At 37.0% G+C, this 21,540-nt stretch overlaps 1 protein-coding gene across 1 annotated transcript in view; it reads left to right on the plus strand.

The window, feature by feature from the left end:
- The window catches only part of LOC101344283 (ATP-binding cassette sub-family A member 3-like), a 223,043-nt gene that overhangs the window by 46,198 nt on the left and 155,305 nt on the right, over positions 1–21,540 (plus strand). The window contains exons 5-7 of the mRNA XM_004373451.2: positions 5,770–6,029; positions 19,461–19,577; positions 19,907–20,024. Coding sequence (XP_004373508.1) covers positions 5,770–6,029; positions 19,461–19,577; positions 19,907–20,024 — 495 coding nt within the window. The remainder of the gene's footprint in view (positions 1–5,769; positions 6,030–19,460; positions 19,578–19,906; positions 20,025–21,540) is intronic.

The raw sequence follows: 21,540 nt of genomic DNA on the forward strand, positions 1-21,540 counted from the left end.
ATGTGGTAGAGGGATGAGAGGAAGACAACTTACCTGCAAAGGAACAAGAGAAGAATTACAGCAGACTTCTTGTCAGGAACCATGAAAACAAAAAGATAATGGAGTGACATTTTTAAAATGCTGAAAGAAAAAAAGATACCATTGACCCAGAAATACTATAACTTGTGAAAGTATCCTTCAGAAGTGAAGGAGAAATACCTTTTCAAACCAAACCAACCAACCAACAAGCAAAAAACTGAAGGAATTTATTGCCAGCAAACCTACTCTACAAAAAATAGTAAAGTAAGTTTTTTTTAGGTAGAAGGAATATAGGTAAGAAAACAGCATCTACACAAAAGACTATCAGAAGTGATAAACCAAAGTAAAATATATTTTCCCTTATTTTCAGTTGCTCTCAGAGATAACTATTTAAAGCAGTAATAATAACTATGTATTGTGTGATTATAGCACATATGAAGTTGAAATGTGTGACAACAATGGCACAAAGTATGGGAGGGAGGAATTGGGAATATACAGTTATTAGGTCTGTGCAGAAAAGATCCAGTGTATCTAGAGGAAATATTTGAGACATAGTAAGCTTTAGTCTGCTGCTGTTAGAAAGGTTTGCTTTCAAGGTTGGCCCTTGCTTGACTGGCTCTTGGTTGGTGTTTGGTAACTTGGCTGTCAACCCATTCCTTAACTGATAAGGATGGCTCACTGTGCATACACTGTTTATCCAAACAATTTGGTTTATGCTAAATACTTGCTTTCCTTCTAAAAGTCTGGGAGTTTGGTACATTCTAGGTAACGGGTATCTACATGACCAGCCTCCAGTAAAAGCCTTGGGTGATTAGCCTCTAATGGGCTTCCCTGGGCAGAAACATTGAATGCATGTTACTGTATTTTCCATTGCTGAAGAAATGAGCATGCTCAGTGTGCCACCTCACAAGAGGGAGAGAGATTAGGGAAGCCCATGCATGGATTTCTCCAGACTCCACCTGTTGCTTCTTTTTTTGATGATCCTACTTTCACTATAATAAACCTTAGCCATGTATACAGCTGTATGTTAAGTCCCTTGAGTCCTTCTAACACGTCACCTAATATGTAGGTGATCTTGGGGTCTACCATATATGCAAAATGATATAATATTATTTGAAGATGGACTAAAATATTATTTTAAAATATATTTTGTAAATCCTAGACAACTTCGAACAATATCATTAATATCACATGCAAGTAAAATTTTGCTGAAGACAATTCAAAAACGGTTGCAGCAGGACGTCAACAGGGAACTGCCAGAAATTCAAGCCAGATTCAGAGGAGGACATGGAATGAGGGATATCACTGCTAATGTCAGATGGATCTTGGCTGAAAGCTGAGAATACTAGAAAGATGTTTACTGTGTTTTATTGACTGTGCAGAGTCATTCAACTGTGTGGATCATAACAAACTATGGATAACGTTAGGAAGCATGGAAATTCCAGAACACTTAATTGTGCTCCTTCAGAACCTGTACATAGACCAAGAGACAGTCGTCTGAACAGAACAAGGGGATACTGTGTGGTTTAAAATCAGGAAAGGTGTTCATAAGGGTTGTATCCTTTCACCATACTTACTCGTTCTCATATGCTCATATGCTGCGCAAGAGAAGCTTGACTGTATGATGAAGAACATGGCATCAGGATTGGAGGAAGACTGATTAATATGCAGATGGCACAACTTTGCTTGCTGAAAGCGAAGAGGACTTCAAGCACTTACTGATGAAGATCATAGACTACAGTCTTCAGTATGGATTATACCTCAACACAAAGAATACAGAAATCCTCATAACTGGACTGATAAGTAACATCATGATAAACAGAGAAAAGACTGAAGTCAAGGATTTCATTTTACTTGGCTCCACAGTCAACACCCATGGAAGCAGCAGTCAAGAAACTAAATGACATACTGCATTGGGCAAATCTGCTGCAAAAGACCTCTTTAAAGTGTTGAAAAGCAAAGATGTCACTTTGAGGACTAAGGTGCACCTGACCCAAGCCATGATATTTTCAGTAGCCTCATTTGCATGCGAAAGCTGGACAGTGAATAAGGAAGACCAAAGAAGAATCGACACACTTGAATTATGGTGTTGACGAAGAATATTGAATAGACCACGGACTTCCAGAAGAACGAACAAGTCGGTCTTCTAAGAAGTACAACCAGAGTGCTTCTTGGAAGCTAGGATGGCAAAACTTCATCTTACATACTTTGGACATGTTAATCAGGATAGACCAGGCCCTGGAGAAGGACATCATGCTCAGTAAGGTAGAGGGTCAGCAAAAAAAGAGGAAGACCCTTAATGAGATGAATTGACACAATGGCTACAACAGTGGGTTCGAGCATAGCAATGATTGTTGAGCATGGCGCAGGACTGGGCAGTGTTTCATTCTGTGGTGCATAGGGTTGCCATGAGTCAGAACCGACTTGACAGCACCTAACAGCACCGCAACAACGACTAAAACAAAACGAGGAGGGTGGTGGGATTGGGCCTGCTAAAAAAGACATAGGAACCAACCTAAAAGAGCTTCCAATGGCCAAACCTGAAATTGTATATCAGAATAACTAATGATAGTAATTTATTATGACCCAAAGAATAAAAAATAAATTTCAGTGAGTCCATTCTGATATAATAAATAATTGAATAGATCAGTGGGTGGAAAGGCACAAATCTTCCTTACAGAAGAATTCCGAATCATATATGTAGCTAACTCCCCGTTTCAGGAGGTAGAGCTTAATCCCCCTTCTCTTAAGTGTGGGCTGGACTTAATGACTTGCTTCCAAAGAATAGCATATTAATGAGAAGGGGAAAATAGTAACTTTACAGTGAAGAAACCTGCCAGGCACCACTTTAATCAGGTAATCAAGGTTAACATCACAAGTGAGGTCATGTTGACATCAAATACCCCCCTGATAAAATGTGATAAAGGGGGCATTTCACCTCTTCAGTATCCTACCCTAAAATGCATACTCTAGTCTGATAGTAAGAAAACATCAGATACACCCAGATTGTAGAACATTTTGCAAAATACCTGACCAGTATTAAAAGATCTCAAGGTCATGAAAACTAAGGAAAAAAATAAGAAACTTTCACAAATCAGAGGGGACTATGGAGACATGACAAATGCAGCATAGTATCCTGGGTGATATCCTGGAATGGAAAAAGGACGTTGGGGAAAACTAGTAAAACCCAGATATACTCTGTATAAGGACATAGTATTTCTTGGTTTTGACAAAGGTACGACCCTGGTTATGTAAGATGTTAATATTAGAGAAGCTGGCTGCAAGGTATACAGTAGTGTTTATCCTTTTTTTTTTTTTTTCCATTATTGCCTCTCTACGGAGCCTTTTTAGACATTTTTTTCCCTAAACACTTCCCTCATGAAATTTTAATATCACAGATATACTACATATCTGTTTATATACTGCGGCCTGCTTGGGGCACTATAACCCCTCATTGAGCATGCATGGTATACCGGAACTCTCTGTACTATCTTTGTGACTTTTCTGTAAAACTAATTTTTTTTCCCAAAATAAAAAGTTTAGTTAAAAACAAAAAATCCAAAGTAGCAATAAAAGTGAATTTCCTCAATCTGTGGAAAAGTTCACATCTGTGAAAAATTTATAATGTACTGGTGAAATATTGAGCATTCTTCACCTAATATCAGAAGTAAAGCATGGACATTTGCTCTCATCACTTGTATTCAGCATATTACTGGAAGTCCTAGCCTGTTCCAGAAAAAGGAAAAAAAAGGCATAAAGTCTGGAAAGGAAGAAGTGAAATTATCTTTATTTGCAGATGACACAAACATGTAGATAATCTGAAGAATATACAAAACAATACTACAACTAATTTGTTAATGTAGAACAATTTCAAGATAAAAGGTAACCATACAAAAATAATAAATTTACACAAAAAACTCCAAAATATTTCTGAGAGAAAATAGAAAAGACCTAAATAAATAGATATTTTATTGTCTTTCATTGGAAGACTCAAAATAGTTAAGATGTAAATTCTCCTTTGTAATTGATGTATAGAGTCACTACAGGCACTATCAAAATCCTAGCAGGCTTTTGTGAAGAAATTGACAAGCTTATTTTAAAATTTATATAGAAATGCAAAGGATCTGGAATAGATAAAGCGATCTCGAAAAGGAAGAAAATGTTGAAGGATATGCCCTACCTGATTTCAAGACTCACTATAAAGCTACAGTAATTAAGACATTGTCAGATTTATGTGAGCATGAACAAATAAACCAATGGAAAGAATAGGGTGTTAGAAATAGAGCCACACGTACATAGTTACTTGATTTTCCATGAAGGTACCAATATAATTCACTGGAGAAAGGAAAATGTTTTCAATAAATGGTGTTGGAACAAATCGGTATCCATATGGAAAAAATGAATCTTGATCACTACCTCACATCCTGCAGAGTAATTAAGATGATCATAAACCTAAATGTAAAAGTTAAAATCATAAAGATTCTAGAACAAAATTTTGAGAATTTGGGGTAGGCAATGATTCATCAGTACACAAAATGCATTTATTATAAAAGAAAAAAATCAGTAAATTAGACTATTAAATTATTTCTGCTCATATAAAACATACTCTTAAATAAAAAGGCAAGATTCAGAGGGTAGAAAATATGTACAGTATGTACATCTGACACAGAATTTGCGTTCATAATATATAAAGAACTCGTATAAATTAATATTTTCTAGATGTCACGGCAATGCCAAGTTTCTATAAAAGTTTTTAAATGCTTACTCTTAATTTCTGTACTCAAATCATAAACCAGTAAAATTGTTTGCATACTGGCACAGGTTCAAAGACCACGCTTTGCATAGCACTGACTTAGTGGCTGTCAGCTCACATAACTTTTTATCATTTCTTTTTCAAATGTTCATGGTGCAGAAGCAAAGTCTTTACCTGTCCAATAATTCAATTCTCATTCATTACAGTTGATTTAACTGCAGAAAGCAGCTGTTATCGATTGAATTGTGTCCCCCCCAAACTGTGTGTCAACTTGGCTAGTCCATGATTCCCAATATTGTGTGATTGTCCACCATTTTGTCATCTGATGTGATTTTCCTACATGTTGTAAATCCTGTCTCTGTGATGTTAATAAGATGGGATTAGCGGCAGTTATGTTAATGAATCAGGACTCAGTCTACAAGATTAGCTTGTGTCTTAAGCCAATCTCTTTTGAGATATGAAAGAGAAAAGCGAGCAGAGAGACAGGAGGACTTCATACCACTGAGAAAGCAGCACTGGCAGCAGAGAATGTCCTTTGAACCTGGGGTTCCTGTGCTGAGAAGCAGCTAGTCCAGGAGAAGATTGATTATCAAGGACCTTCCCCCAGAACCAACAGAGCCAGAAAGCCTTTCCCTGGAGCTGACACCCTGAATTAGGACTTCTGGCCTCCTAGCCTATGTGAGAATAAATTTTCTCTCGGTTAAAGCCATCCACCTGTGGTATTTGTGTTACAGCAGCATTAGATAACTAAGACAGCAGCTCTGTAATTTCATTCAGTATTTTTCTTCTGGGAAGCTAGTTCCTTTTAGAAAGTATTCATTACTTATGTATGTGTTAAAACCTTGATAGCTGCTTTCTAAAATTTAGACTATGAGAATGGTCATGTTATAGCAACTGGCTTTATTATTTGTCTTTGACATACTTTATTTCCTTCTTCTTTGTTCAGCTCAGCTATTTCTTGGTCTGTTGTACTTAACAATCTTTGTTTTCTCATTTAGGGTACATCAATGAAGGGTTCCTCCTCTTGCAGCATTCCGTGGATAAGGCCATCATGTTGTATCATAGCAGTGGTGCCGCAGAAAAGCTGTTCGACGCTATCAGTATTTTTGTTCAGAGATTTCCATACCCGACACATCATCGTGATTTGTTCTTTACATATTCTGGTTTTTTTATTCCTTTAGTAGTCTTGTTTATGTTCTCTGTGAATCATTTTACCCTCATTCGGTCCATTGTGTGGGAAAAGGAAAACAGATTGAAGGTAACTACATTTTTCCTGTGGTAGATAGAGCTTCATAGAAAATTTGGGGTCTGTGAAGCAAGTTTATGTGGAGAATTGGATTATTTCTACACATTCAGTACTCTTAGATGGTTATGGTTCAGTAGCGGCCAAGTAATGAGTATATCTCTTGGCAATTTTCTAATACTTTATTTTTTTATAAAAATGTTGATTTGGTTTTTAGTCTTTTTTCTAGACAACTACTTCACAAGATTATTACAGATTAAATTTAAATGCCAAATGCCATAAAACTTCTTTGGAATCAGGTTGGGCTACAAAGAGATAATCAGATGGGCTGTTGGAATTGTACCTAGATGAATTTAAAATACAGTTCAGTTCCACGATTCTGTGAATCTGGTTTATTTATTTATTTTTCGACCAATTTCTGATCTCTGAAATTATTTCTTTTAGATATCCTCTTATGGTTCCTCAGTTACTGTATCCTGGTCGAGAGCATGATGTATTAATACTAGAGGCTTTTTAGTTAAAAATTCAGTCATTTGCCCATCCAGCCAATGATTCATTCAGTGATTACTTATTTATTTATGTACTATTTACTAAGTACCTACTTTGTTTCAGGGTCTCTGATAAATCAACAGATTTGAATCCTGGCTCTGTTACTTCTTGACTCTGTAACATGTCGTATAACTTTTCTAGCTCAGATGTAAATTGAGTATAATAATACCTAACTTGCAGAGAAGCCATGCTGTTAAATCAGATATTAAGTGAAAAATTATCATCCCCAAATCACCCAGACCTTCTGTTGTGAGGTATAAATGAGGAACTTCATGAAGAGTGCTTAGTGTGTTGTCTGGCCCGTGAGTGCTCAGTAACTGTCAGCTGTAGCTATCAATACCAATGATCCCTCCGTTTCACTTACCTGCTTTGTGCAATCGTGAGTCGTGCCATTGCTTCCTTCCGTGTATTAGAGGCCACAGCACTCTCCAGATCAGGCTCACATTATTTCTTACCATCTAGCTCTTCTCACTTAGGGATCTTGTCACTCATCTCCCTATCCACTATTTCCATTCCTTCTAATCTGTCATGTATACTGTTGCCAGGGTAATTGTCCTGTAACATGGATGGATAGAAGCAAATTTTAGTAACTCCTTATTGCCTGTAGAATAAACTCCATTTAAGCATATAAATTTTCTAAGGTTTGGCCCATACTTACTTCTTATTTTCTTTTTATTGTTTTACCCCTGTAAATTCCTTTCGTTCTATCCAAAAATGAAATGGCTTATTTTGAAGTTTGTTTCCTCTGATTATAATGCCTCTCTTCTCTTTTCTGTCTGGTGAACATATAGTTAACTTTCCTGCCTTGGCTTTCATAGTGGCCATCTCCTTGTTGATGTTTCTCTTTAATTCTTAAATATAAATTAACACTTTTTCTTTTGTGTCCCCAAAGCATGATAGAGAAACTTCAACCATGTAGTTTATAACATTTATTCATTATTTTTATTTTTAAACTTTTTCATTGAAGTATAACATACATATGTACGTACAGAAAAATGTACAAATATAAGTGTATGTCTGAATGGATTTATCGTAAAGTAAGTATGCCTATGTTATCATGATCTGTTAAAAAATAAAACATAGCTAGCTAGCAATTTAGAAGTTGTCTTCTGTACCCAAAGGTATACACTGACCTGATTTATAATACCATGGGTCAATTTTGTCTGTTTTTGAACTTGATATAAATGGAATCATGCACTGTATTCTTTAAGGAGCCCTAGTGGCACAATGGTTAAGCATTTAACTGGTAACTGAAAGGTTGGTGCCTGGAATCCACCCAACCACTCCACAGGAGAAAGACTTGGCAATCTGCTTCCATAAAGATTACAGCCAAGAAAACCCTGTGGGGCAGTTCTACTCTGTCACATGGGGTCGCTGTGAGACTGGGTCAGCTTGGCAGCACCTGACAACAACAACATTAATTACATTATTTTGTGTTTGTGTGATTCATTCTGCTAAACTATTCAGCGGTAGTTTATTCACGGAGTTCTAAGATTCCATGGTATGACTGTATCACAATTTTTTAAATCCATTTTTCTGTTGATGGTCATTTGGGTAGTTTAGGGTTTGGCTATTATAAAGAATGCATCTGTGAACATTTATACTTACCTTTTTTGCTGAGTGTTAGGTTATGCATGTTTAACTTTAGTAAATAATGCCGAAGTTTGCCAAGAAAATTCTACCAAATTACACTCCCAGTAGCAATGTATGAGGATTCAGTTTATTGCACATCCTCACCAACATTTGGTATTGTCAGTCTTTGTTAATTTCAGCAAGTCCAATGAGTGTGTAGTGGTATCTCATTGTGCTGGATTGTTCATTTGCCAACCTGTTTATACTGGGGACTCTATGTCCTAGAACATTCTTTTCTGTATGGTTCCTGATTAAAGTTGGCCAAAAGTGAAATGGCATGAAAATTAGAAGGATGAAGTGAAGCAGTAGTCATCACATTCTAAAGATTATCACTGGTAACAGGTAGAGAACAGATACAGAAGTGTAGGTGCATTCCAGTCTGTCCTCAGTCTTCTGGACTCTGTCTAGCTCTCCTTTGCAGTGTACATTTCTCTAATGATTAATGAGGTTTAGCATATTTTTACATGTTCATTTGTATACCTTTCTGGTGAAGTATCTGTTCAGATTGCTTACCTATTTTTTGCATTGATTATCTGTTATGTCTTTTTCTTGGGGAGTTATAAGAATTCTTAGTGTATTTGGAATACGATTCCTTTCCTGGTTGCTATGCATTGCAGATGCCTTCTCCTACCTTTCACTCTCACTTTCAGTGGGCTTCTCAGGTAATCAGAAGTTCTTCATTTTCATGTAAGATGTTTGTCAGTCTTTTCCTCTGTATTTAGTGATTTTTATTTCTAATTTCAGCAGTGTTGTACTGCTCCAAGATCATGAAGATTCTCTCTTGCATTATTTTCTACAAACTTTAGAATATTATTTTCCATTTTAGATATATAGTCCTACCATTGATTTTTACCTACAAGTTGTGTAGAAATCAAATTTCATTTTAAAAAAAAATACAGCTATCTTATTGATACGGCACTGTTTATTAAAACAATCATGGTTTCACAAATAATAGATGCTGGAGAGGTTGTGGAGAGACTGGAACGCTTATACACTGCTGGTGGGAATATAAAATGGTACAATCACTTTGGAAATTGATTTAGCACTTCCTTAAAAAGATAGGAATAGAAGTACCATACGATCTAGCAATCCCACTCCTTGGAATATATCCTAGAGAAATAAGAGCCATCACACAAATAGATATACGCACACCTGTGTTCACTGCAGCACTGTTCACAATAGCAAAAAGATGGAAACAACCTAGGTGCCCATCAGCGGACAAATGGATGAACAAATTATGGTATATTCACATAATGGAGTGCTATGCAATGATAAAGAACAGCGATGAAGCTGTGAAACATAACATGGAGGAATTTGGAGGGCATTATGCTGAGTGAATTTAGTCAGTCACAGAAGGACAAATATTGTATAAGACCACTATTATAAAAACTCAGAAAAAGGTTTAAACACAGAAAAAAGCATTCTTTGATGGTTATGAGGGTAGGGAGGGTGAGGGTTATTCACTAACTAGATAGTAGACAAGAATTAGGTGAAGGGAAGGACAGCACACACTACAGCATTTTGGTAGATTGTTTCTTTCGAGGAATTGTTCCGTTTCATCTAAGTTATCAAATTTATGGGCATAGAGTTACTAATAATAATCCTTTGTTATTCTTTTGGGCCCCTGGTGGTGCAGTGGTTAAGAGCTTGACTGTTAACCAAAAGTTCGGCAGTTTGAATCGAGCCGCTCCTTAGAAACCCTATGGGGCAGTTCTACTCTGTCCTGTAGAGTCGCTGTGAGTTGGAATCCACTCACCGGCAATGGATTTTTTATTATTCTTTTAATGCTCATAGAATCAGTTATGAAGATTTTTCTTTCATTTCTGACGTTAGTTATTTGTGTCTTCTTTTTTATTTTCTTGTTTGCCCAACTAGAGGTTTATCAATTTTATTGATCTTTTCAAAGAACTAGCTTTTGATTTCATTGATTTTCTTTCTTGATTTTTAGTTTCATTGATTTCTATTCAAATTTTCATTATTTATTTTTCTCTGTTTACTTTGGATTTAATTTGCTCTTCTTTTCGTGTGTGTTTCCTAAGGTGGAAGCGTAGATTATTGACTTTAGATCCCTATTGAGTTTAGATCTCTGTTATTTTCTAATGTATGCATTTCATGCAGTAAATTTCCCTCTAACCACTGCTTATGCTGCATCTCACAAATTTTGCTAAGTATTTTCATTTTCATTTAGTTCAAAATGTATTTTACTTTCTCTTCAGACTTCTTTGATGCATGTGTTATTCAGAAGTGTATTGTTTCATTTCCAAGTATTTTGGTATTTTCAGGCTTTTTTATTGATTTCTAGGTTAATTCCATTGTGGTTGGTGGGCATACTTGGTATTATTATTATTTTTTAATTTGTTAAGATTTTTTTTTAATTCCAAGATTTGATCTGGCTTGATGAATGTTCCATGTGAGCTTGAGAAGAATGTGTATTCTGCTATTGTTGGATGAAGTGTTCTATAAATGTCAATTAGTCTCCTTTCCCTTTTTCTACTTTTTTCTCCAAATGTATAATTTTCAACCAGTTAATTCTACTCTGAAAATTTTTCAGTGACTAATAGTCTTTTATAGCTGTATGCAAGATGTAGGTGAAGTCTCTCCTGCCTTTATAAAAATTTTAATAATTTATCTTGAATGGTCAAGATATTCTCTGTATTTCTGAACAGATGAGTCAGTAATATGAGGAATATATTTATGAAGGTTGGAAGCATGCAGATGACCTCCAGTATGAAACTGAAGACTTTCCAGCAAATGCCATCTATTTTTCTCTGCTTAACTACCACTTTGTTCAGCATTCTATTGCCTTGTTCTAGTCATGTTTCAGTGAATAGTCTCTTCTCCCATAGACAGGAACTTCTTTCCCTAAGAACATCTTAGTGTTACTATGTGAGAACACACTTAGTGTTTGGAAACTCATTGTTGGACTATTGCCTAAGAAGTCTGGCTATGACTGATAGTGAATTGATGGTCTAAAGTAAGGATAGCAAATGCTGGATCATGGAGTCATCATTTTTTGTAAGATTCTGAACGGGTGCTTTTATATTTGCTATCTTCTTGATCATCATGCTAAACACTATCTACCTGTCAGAATACTTAAAAGGAACTGAAAGCTCCCTTTAATTTCAATGTCAGCAAAACATTCTGGTGTTTACAGAATTATTATTCCTTCTCCATCTCTGTGCATCACTCCTTTAACAGTGTCACAGACATTATTCCAAACATCAGTTGATTCGAAATATGGGGGCACTAATTACTACCATAGTTCCTCAATACTGAGATTTCAATGATTGCAGGGTGCATTTCAGTTTTAATTTGGAAAAATGTAACATTGCGTTTAAGTATCATTGAATTACATTACACAAATACTTATACACATACTGGACTTTACTTCTGGTTGTGACATAGTAACAAACACTTGAATAGATCTGCCATAAACAACTATAAATTGTCAAAGTATATAAAGATATTTTTCTCAAACACAACACGAAGGGCAATGCAGCACTCTGATCCCTGAGAGAATGGAAACACATGAGTTGAGCCCCATGATCTTTCTAGATATTTGCTTGTAGGCATTTCCAGAATGACTTGCAGGTTTGTGGAGCACAATAGTCATGCTGAGTTGAGAGACAATAATTGGAGTTCAGAATGGCTGATGTAGTCAGTCATTGGAGGGGAGTCAAAACTTGCAGCATGATACCAGCATGAAGTAAGTGAATTCCTCTCTTACCCCCCACCTTTTCTTTTTTTTACATTACACAGAGAGTGACTGTAGTCAGGGTGACATCAGTGGTACAGTGAGGAGAGGTAAAGCTTTTATGAAAAAAGTTACCATCATATTGATCAGAGGAACTAGATTAAGGAGCCCTGTGACACCCAGGGCCACTGGAGAGTAAAGAGGGAAGCCCAGAAAGGAGAGATCCAGAGAAGGGAACCACTAATTAGGTGCATAATCTCAGTCCAGGTCGCTGACCGAGCTCGAAACCACGGATACATGGAACAAATTGAAAGCAGCTAGCAGTTAAGGCTTAAAGAACCACAGATGTGAGTACAGGTTGGTCAAGCCAAGTTACTTAGCTGCTAAAACAAAAATAACACTTGTAGGGGAAAATTTGAATTATGGTGTTGGTGAAGAATCTTGAATATACCATGGACTGCCAGAAAAACGAACAAATCTGTTTTGGAAGAAGTACAGTCAGAGTGCACCTTAGAAGCAAGGAGGATGAGACTTCGTCTCATGTACTTTGGACATGTTATCAGGAGGGACTAGTCCCTGGTGAAGGACATCAGGCTTGGTAAACTAGGGGGTCAGTGAAAAAGAGGAAGACCCTCAAGGAGATGCATTAACACAGTGGCTGCAGCAGTGGGCTCAAGCATAACTATTGTGAGGATGGTGCAGGACCTTGCAGTGTTTCATTCTGTTGTACATAGGGTCGCTATGAGTCAGAACTGACTCATTGGCACCTAGCAACAACAGGTTTATACATGATAACATCCAGATTATTATCTGGCTATGGTACAAAATGTGACCCAGTCTTGAGGGAAAAGACAGTCAACAAATGCCAATCCCTGGTTATCCCAGATACTGAAAATATCAAATAAGGACTTTGTGCCAGCTATTACAAGGAAACACACATGTAATGAATGGAAAGATAGGAAAATTTAGCAAAGAAACACTCCACAAACTGCAATTGATAGAACAAGTAGAAAAATAAGAGAGGATCTTAACAACACTCTTAATCACTTAATTTGTATAAACACTATACTTGACAACTGCGGAATACCCATTATTTTCAAGCGCACTAAGATAGACCAGGTACTTGAAATAACATAGAATATGTTCTCTGATCAAAATGAAATTAAATTACGGCTTTAATAACAGTAAACATCTAGGGAAAAACCAAATACTTGGAAATTAAACAAAGATAGACCATATGCTAAGCCATAAAACTCAATAAGCTTAAAAGAAATAATACAGAGTACATTTTTAAGACAACATTGGAATGAAAATCAGAAATAATTATATAGGAAAACTTTTGGAATTAAAAACTTATAAACAGTTAATGTATCAAAGAATAAATTACAATGGAAATTAGAAAATATTTCAAACTGAGTGATAGTGAAAATACAGCTTATCAAGTTGGTGTATACAACAAAAGCTGAGCTTTAAGGTAAATTTATAGCTTTCAATGATTTTTATTAGAAACTAAGATGAGTAACCAATAATGTCAGCTTCCTGTTTAAAAACTAGAAGAAGAGCAATTTAAATTCAAAGAAAGTAAGTAGTAAAGATAATAGCAGAAATGTTAAAAAAAAGAAAAGAAAATTATTAAACTACAAGATGGATGCTTGAAAACATAATGAACCCCTGATAGACTGATAAACGGAAAAATTTTAAAAATAATACAAATACCGGGGGACAGAAGGCATCACTACAGATTGTACAGATGTTAAAAAAGAAAATATTGAAAACAAATTTATGCTAAAATATTTGACATCTTTGATGAAATGGAAAAAAATTCCTTTAAAAACAGAGCTACCAGGAATAAATAACTACCCCTACACCTATTAATCTAATTCATATTTTAAATTATTTCCATTAAGAAAATTTTAGACCCAGATGACTCCACGGGGAATACTGCCAAGCATTTAAGGAAAAACAAAAATTATACCAAACTCTTTTTAGAAAAAAGTAAAAAGCACTTTTTATGAGGCCAGCAGTATACTGATTACAAAACCAGACAAAGATAGTACAAGAAAAAAAAAATACAGATCAATATCCCTGAGAAGCATTGACAGAAAAATCATTAACAAAATATTAGCAAATCAAATTCATCAGTATATAAAAAAGATACAACATTATGACCAAGTAGTCTTTATCCCAGGAATGCAAGGTTAGATTTACGTTGGAATATCAATCAGTGTAATTCACTATATTAACAGAATAAAAGAGAAAACTCATATGATCATTTCATTTTCTAACTCAAAATCAAATATTTATGCCTATGTTTTCTTCTAAGGGTTTGGTAGTTTTAGCTCTTTAGGCTTCTGATACGTTTTGTGTTCCTGTGTGTATGTGAGGTACAGATCCAAATTTTTTTTTCCAGTGGATATCCAATTGTCCCATGTTATTTGTTGAAAATACTATTTTTTTCCCATTGAATTTTATTGGCACCTTTGTAGAACATCAGTAGACCATAAAAGCAAGGTTTTATTTCTGGGTTATCAATTCTGTTCCACTGATCTATATACCTGTCCTTTTGCTAGTACCACACTGTCTTGATTATTGTAGCTTTGTAGTAAGTTTTGAAATTGGGTAGTGTAAGTTTTCCAACCTTGTTACTTTTTAAGATTGTTTTGGCTATTCTGAATTCTTTGAATTTCCATATGAATTTTAGATTCTTCTTGTCAATTTCTGTAAAATAACCAGCAGGGATTTTGATAGGGGCTGTGTGGAATCTGTAGACCAGTTTGTGGGGCATAACCATCTTAATGGAGCCCTGGTGGTGCAGTGGTTAAGAGCTATGGCTGCAAACCAAAAAGGTCAGCAGTTCAAATCCACCAGCCACTCCTTGGAAACCCTATACAGCAATTCTACTGTGTCCTATAGGGTCACTGTTTGAGTTGGAACCGACTTGATAGCAACGGGTTTTACCATCTTAACACTATTAAGTCTTTTGATCCATGCTCATAGAATGTTTTTCCATTTATTTAGGTCTTCTTTCTTCAACAATATTTGTAGTTTTCAGTGTATAAATCTTGCAGTTTTGTTAAATATGCTGTCATTTTGATTGTTTATTAAGTACAATTGGTTGTAGCACTGATCCCTATGAAACCTAAAACAAAAAAACAAAAAAAAAAGACTTTATCTATTTTTGTCCTTTATGTAAAATAGATCTCCATAAATTTTTTTTCTAAGTTTTATTTTGTTGATGTTGTTGAGAATATACACAGCAGAACAATACACCAATTCAGCAGTTTCTTCATGTACAATTTAATGACATTGATTACATTCTTCGAGTTATGCAACCACTCTCACCCTCCTTTTCTGAGTTGTTCCTCCCTGATTAACATAAACTCACTACCCCCTAAGATTCCTATCTAATCTTTCAAGTTGCTGTTGTCAATTTGATCCCATATAGATCTTAAAAGAGCACAGTGTTCAAGGCAAACTTTTTATGAGTTAAGCTAAACTATTGTTTGGTTTCAAGAAGACTTCAGGGGATATTTCTGGTTTAAGATTTAAAGATTATCTCAGGGCAGTAGTTTCAGGGATTCATCCAACCTCCAGAAAGTCTAGAGTCCATTAGAATTTGAAATTCTGTTCTGCCTTCCCCCTTCCCCCCTTTGATCAGGATTCTTCTATGGAGTTTTTGATCAAAATGTTCAGTAATGGTAGCCAGGCACCATCCAGTTCTAATCTCATAGCAGAGAAGGCAGTTGTTCCTCGAGGCAGTTAGCCACGTGTTCATCTATTACTCCTGTTCTTGACTGTCCTTTCTCTCTTGCTCCAGGTAAATAGAGACCAATTGTTATGGCTTGGATGGCCGCTTACAAGCTTTTAAGACCGCAGGCACTATGCAGTGAACTCAGAGGTAGAACAGAAGCACTAAACACACTATTAGGCCAATTAACTGGGATGTCCCATGAAACTGTGACCCTAAACCACTAAACTAAGGAACCAGATCCCATGAGGTGTTTCGTTGTACATAAGTAGCCTCAGCAGCTACTCTTTATTGTATTTGTCTTTGTTGTAAATATATCTGTTACACAGCTTTTGCCAATTCAACTTTTTGCAGGTGAACAACTTGACAGCAATTAGAATAATTGGCTGTCAACCCTACTCATTGAGTTATCTAGCACTGCTAGAACAGAAATACCACAAGTGGATGGCTTTAATGAACAGAAATTTATTCTCACAAAGTCTAGGAGGCTAGAATTCTGAATTCAGGACACCAGCTCCTGGAGAAAGCTTTTTCTCTCTGTTGGCTGTGGGAGAAGGTCCTTGTCATCAGTCTTCCCCTGGTCTAGGAGCTTTTCAGTGCAGGAACCCCAGGTCCAAAGGACCTGCACTGCTCCTGGTGCTTCTTTCTTGGTGGTATGAAGTCCCACTCCTCTCTGCTCACTTCTCTCTTTTGTATCTCAAAAGAGATTGACTCAAGATAAAACCAAATCCTGTAGATTGAATCCCACCTAATTAATATAACTGCCTCTAATCCTGCCTCATTAACATTATACAGGTTAGGATTTACAACACATAAGACAGTCACATCAGATCACAAAATGGTGGACAACCACACAATCCTGGGAATGATGGCCTAGTCAAGTTGACACACATTTTTGTGGTGCACAATTCAATCCATAACATTCCATCCTTTGGCCCCCAAAATTCACCTCCTTGCCAAATGTAAAAAACATTGACCCCATCATATCATCCCAAAAGTCTTAAATCAACTCTAAGTCCAAACTCCATCCTGGGGCAAAATTACTCTTCATCTGTGAAATCTAGACTACAAGTTATATGTTTCCAAAGTACAATGGTGGAACAAGCACAAAGTATACATTTCCGTTACCAGTGGGAGAAATTGGAGGGAAAGAAGGCATAAGAGGCACCAAGCAAGTCAGCAGAACACATTATATTAGCTCTCAAGGCTTGAAAATAATCCTCTGTTCTCTGAGACCATTTATGCAATGGCCCTGTCCTCCAGACTCTGGATGTTGGCCACATCTCCAGACTCTAGGTGGAGGCCCCTGGGCCCTGGGCTTCAGGTCCACCTTCCAGGCCCGCTGGAATGGCAACTCTGCTCCCTCGCATTTGGGCCACTCCATTCTCCTAGTCCATCTGAGTGCCGACCCCACTCCCTTGGCCCTGGCAGGCCCCATTCTTCTGCCTGTTGGGCGTGGTAGCCTTACCCCCTCAGCTTTGATAGTAGATCTGGCCCCATCCTGTTGGTACTCCTACAAGGCAGCCCCACACTCTGGAACCGAGTTGATAAAGATCTGAGTCTTTGAAGCCTAGGAGGCTGTGGCCCTACCCTTTGAAGCCCCAGAGGTCATGGCTTCACCCTTTGAGACCCCAGAGATCATGGTCCCACCTTTGAGACTGAGGCAGCTTTGCCTCCTGTTTTCCTTGTTTATTCAGCTTCTGCTTCCTGGTTCCTTGGCCTCTCAGCGCTTTGGACCCTCAGCCCCTCAGGCCTCTTGGACTAGCCCAACCTCTTGGTCAAGTATTCCAAAGCTCTTTAGCTCTACTGATAAGTGCCTGGAGACACCCTACTCCACCAGTAACCTCAGCCAGAAGGCACTCAGCTCTCTTGCTCCCTGGGTCAGCAAACCTAGGTCCACCAATAAGTGCCTGGAGATACCCTACTCAGCCAGGAAGCCTCCTGGGCAAAAGCACTCAGTTCTCTTGCTTTGTGGGTCGGCTCCTGTAGTGTCTCATGCCCATCTCCTAGTTCTGCTGCCGCCGTTTCTCTGCTGCTGCTTCTTGCCATCTGTGCTGTCTCCAGTGTTACAGCTTTCCTCACTTCCTTCTGAATCCTCACCAGAATTATCTTTGATGTTCATAATTCCATTAACAGTCTCTTCAAGGCAATCTAGTCTTTTATTATTAGGTGCTTTAAGACTCTTCCAGTTTCTACCAATTACTTAATTCCAAAACTGCTTCCACATTGTAGGCATCTGTTAGAGCAGCACCCCAGTCTCCTGGTACCAAATTCTGTCTTTGTTATCTAGTGCTGCTATAACAAAAATACCACTAGCGGATGGCTTTAATGAACAGAAATTTATTTTCTCACAGCCTAGGAGGCTAGAACTCTGAATTCAGGGTGCCAGCTCCAAGGGAAACATCTTTCTCTCTGTTGGCTCTGGGAGAAGGTCCTTGTCATCAATCTTCCCCTGGTCTAGGAGCTCCTCAGCATAGGGATCCCGAGTCCAAAGTATGCGCTCTGCTCCTGGCGCTTCTTTCTTGGTGGTATGAAGTCCCACTCCTCTCTGCTTGCTTCTCTTTTATATCTCAAAAGAGATTGATTCAAGATAAAACCAAATCCTGTAGGTTGAGTTCTCCCTGATTAACATAACTGCTTCTAATCCTGCTTCATTAACATCATAGTGGTTAGGATTTACAGCACATAGGATAATCGTATCGGATCACAAAATGGTGGACAACCAGATAATGCTGGGAATCATGGCCTAGCCAAGTTGACACACATTTTTGGGGGCCACAACTCAATCCATAACACCTACCCTTAATGTGATTTTTCTGTCACTGTTTACCCTGTCTGCCCTCTCTGTCCCACCCTGGTAACCACTAAAAAACTTTGGTCTCTATACATTTGCCTTTTCTTGTCTTTTTGCCTATTTGTCCTTTTGTGATTGGCTTATTTCACTAAGCATAATGTCTTCAAGCTCCATTCATACTGTAGCAGGTATCAAGACTTCAGTTCTCCCACTGGCTGTGCATCCATTTTTCAGAAATCTGCAAAGTAAGATTACTGAAGATCCTCACATTGATTCATTTGTTCATTCAACAAACATTTATTAAATACCTTTTATGTGCCAGGTAGATACAGATAAGAAGACATAGTTCCTGCCCTCATGGAGCCTTAAAGTCACAGAATTTAATATTGATTTATCAGTAAAATTCAATAAAAAATTTTAAAATAGGCTCTGACAATTTGTACCACTACCGCTCATTTAAAATCTTATTGGTCTCATAAATTATGTTGTTAGCTAAACCATTCTGATGTTCTTTTGTTAAAATTTGAAATACCACATATGTCTATAAGCAACTACTTATAAAGAATATTTATAGTTCATAAATATACTGCTAAAACTCTGTGAGCTTTTTCGCCCCCTTACTTTTTAAGCTGGTTTTGTTTGTTTCTGACCTAGAATTAAGATATACTTACATTGTCTTAATACTTTTTGTAAGAGGACGTAATAGAAAGAAAGGGGAAATTAAGTGTTCTGTACTTTCACTTTAGTGTTTTTCATGTCTGAATAATATCAGGTAAAGTGTTGGGGGAATGATGTCTGAGCTCATAAGATCTGGGTTAGAATCAACCTTGGCATTCACTAGCTGATACTTGTAATCAAGTTATTTGACATTCTGAGCCTTGTTTTCCTCCTCTATAAAAAAATATTTATTATTTTACCTAGTTTGGTTGTTGTGGAAATAAAATCAGATAATTATTGTGAATGCATTTTGAAACTCCAAGGCACTTTATTGTTTTACATGATAATTGGTTTGTGTTAATTCTCTTACAGGAATACCAGCTCATGATAGGATTCCGTAATTGGATGCTCTGGGCTGCCTATTTCATCACATTCTTGTTTTTGTATTTAATTGTCATATTTTTCATGTGCATGATTTTCTTCGCCAAGGCAAGTGTCTGCTTGACTGCAGTGTCCCACATCTATATTTTGAGAAGAAAACAGAAACATGCTGTGGGCTGAATGGGGCCCAGGTTGCCAGGAGAATGAAAATGTGGAAACTCAGAAGCTGCTTATTCTCAGCAAATAAAACTTAAATCTGGATGGGTGGAGCTCTATAAGAAATGAATTGTTTATTTAAGTCTCCGTCTCACTGGGAAATGTCATCAGCCTCACAAGGACTGTTAAAATATATTTAAGATTGTTTCACTTTTCCTGTTTTGTTTTGCTGTGACATTGCTTAGAGTATGACTAAACTGGCTTCCTGGTTGTTTTGCTAGATTGAACCTGTTCCAGTTCTCCAACACAGCGACCCATCTCTCATCTTCGTCTTTTTGCTGTGTTTTGCCATCGCCTCAATATTCTTCAGCTTTATGGTTAGCACATTCTTCAATAAGGGTGAGTCTGAGACTTCTCCTGTGAAAGATTCTCAGTGACTAAAAAAATTATTGTCTGAAAGAGGATTGTATTTGCGAGCTCCTTCTAAACTTTTGTTGCCACCTCATGTATAGCTCTGCTTACATTCTAACTAAAAATACTAATATCATATGCATATGAAATTATTTGAAAGCAAGCGGTCAGTGAAAATTAACGTAGCAGAGGATACATGAGAAAAAAAGGATAAAAACCAAAATAGAATCATATTTAGGAGCTCTTTCTAACCTTTAGCTGCTGCATCATATATGGTAAATGTCTACCCATCTTCAGGGAAGGCTTTTGTATGTTCTATGTGGAGGGATTAATGTCTTCCAGTATATTACAATTAGACGATTATATGAAGAGGAAGAACATGCACACACAAAAAATAGCTTGACTGAAAGAATCTTTGCATTTAATGACCAGATCCTTATTTCATGTCTTCTATATGTATGTATCTGAAATGCAGTGCCTGCTCCCATAGAGCTAGCGTTGACCTTGGGGAAATAATATCATATGCACAAAATGTGATTTGAGAGGACCTGCAGAGTGCAATGAAAGTAATGGAGCACAGTGTACACATGAAAAACAGGGTAAAAATACTTCAGATTGAGGTTGAGAAACCTAAGAATGCTTCCGGAAGAGGTTGCTTTTGAAACACTTTGAAAGGATTGGAAGATGGAAGTAGGAAGTGAAGTCAATGGATGCAAGTATCCATTCATTCATTTATTTAAATCTTTGGATCACTCACCTTGTGCCTGGGACAGTATCTAATATGCAAAGGCTAATATGAGGGCTTACATGCAAAGAGCAGGTGTGACCCAGTAACTCCATTTCATAGGTATTTTTCTTTTTTCTCAGTACATCGTCCTGGATATTATTAGTTGATGGAGGGGTCCTCACAAGGCATAGGATCATACATACAACCCACAAGACAACAACAACAAAAATTAAAAAAGCAAACCCGTGGGTAGAGAAAAGTCATGTGTCAGCGTGAGGCAGAATGTGATATAGTGAAGGGAAAAGTAAGATATGTAGGAAGCAAATAAGAATGTTTTCTATTTCTAGCATTATGGCAGACCTGATATTCTGGACATTTTTGTATGTGTCTTCTGGTGCATATGTGCAAGACTTTCACTATGCTGCATGTTTAAGAATAGAATTGCTGCATCATAGAGTTTGCAAATGTCTTACATGGCTATGTTATGTCAGACACTTTCAAAGTGGTTGTACCACTTTATAGTCCTCCTGGAAGATAATGAAAATTCCTCTTGCTCCATATCCTTTCGAATATTTGGCATTGGTAAAGTTTAATTTGTGCCAAATTACGGGTATAGAATCTTATAGCAATATTTTCAGAATTTTATAGTGGTAAAATATGTAAACATACAATCTGCCATCTTAACCATTTTTTTTTTTTTATTGTACTTCAGGTGAAGGCTTACAGAACAAATAGTTTCTCATGAAACAGTAGTACACATATTGTTTTATGACATTG

This window comes from Trichechus manatus, unplaced genomic scaffold (assembly GCF_000243295.1).
Source record: "Trichechus manatus latirostris isolate Lorelei unplaced genomic scaffold, TriManLat1.0 scaffold00024, whole genome shotgun sequence".
NCBI classification, from domain to species: Eukaryota; Metazoa; Chordata; class Mammalia; order Sirenia; family Trichechidae; genus Trichechus; species Trichechus manatus.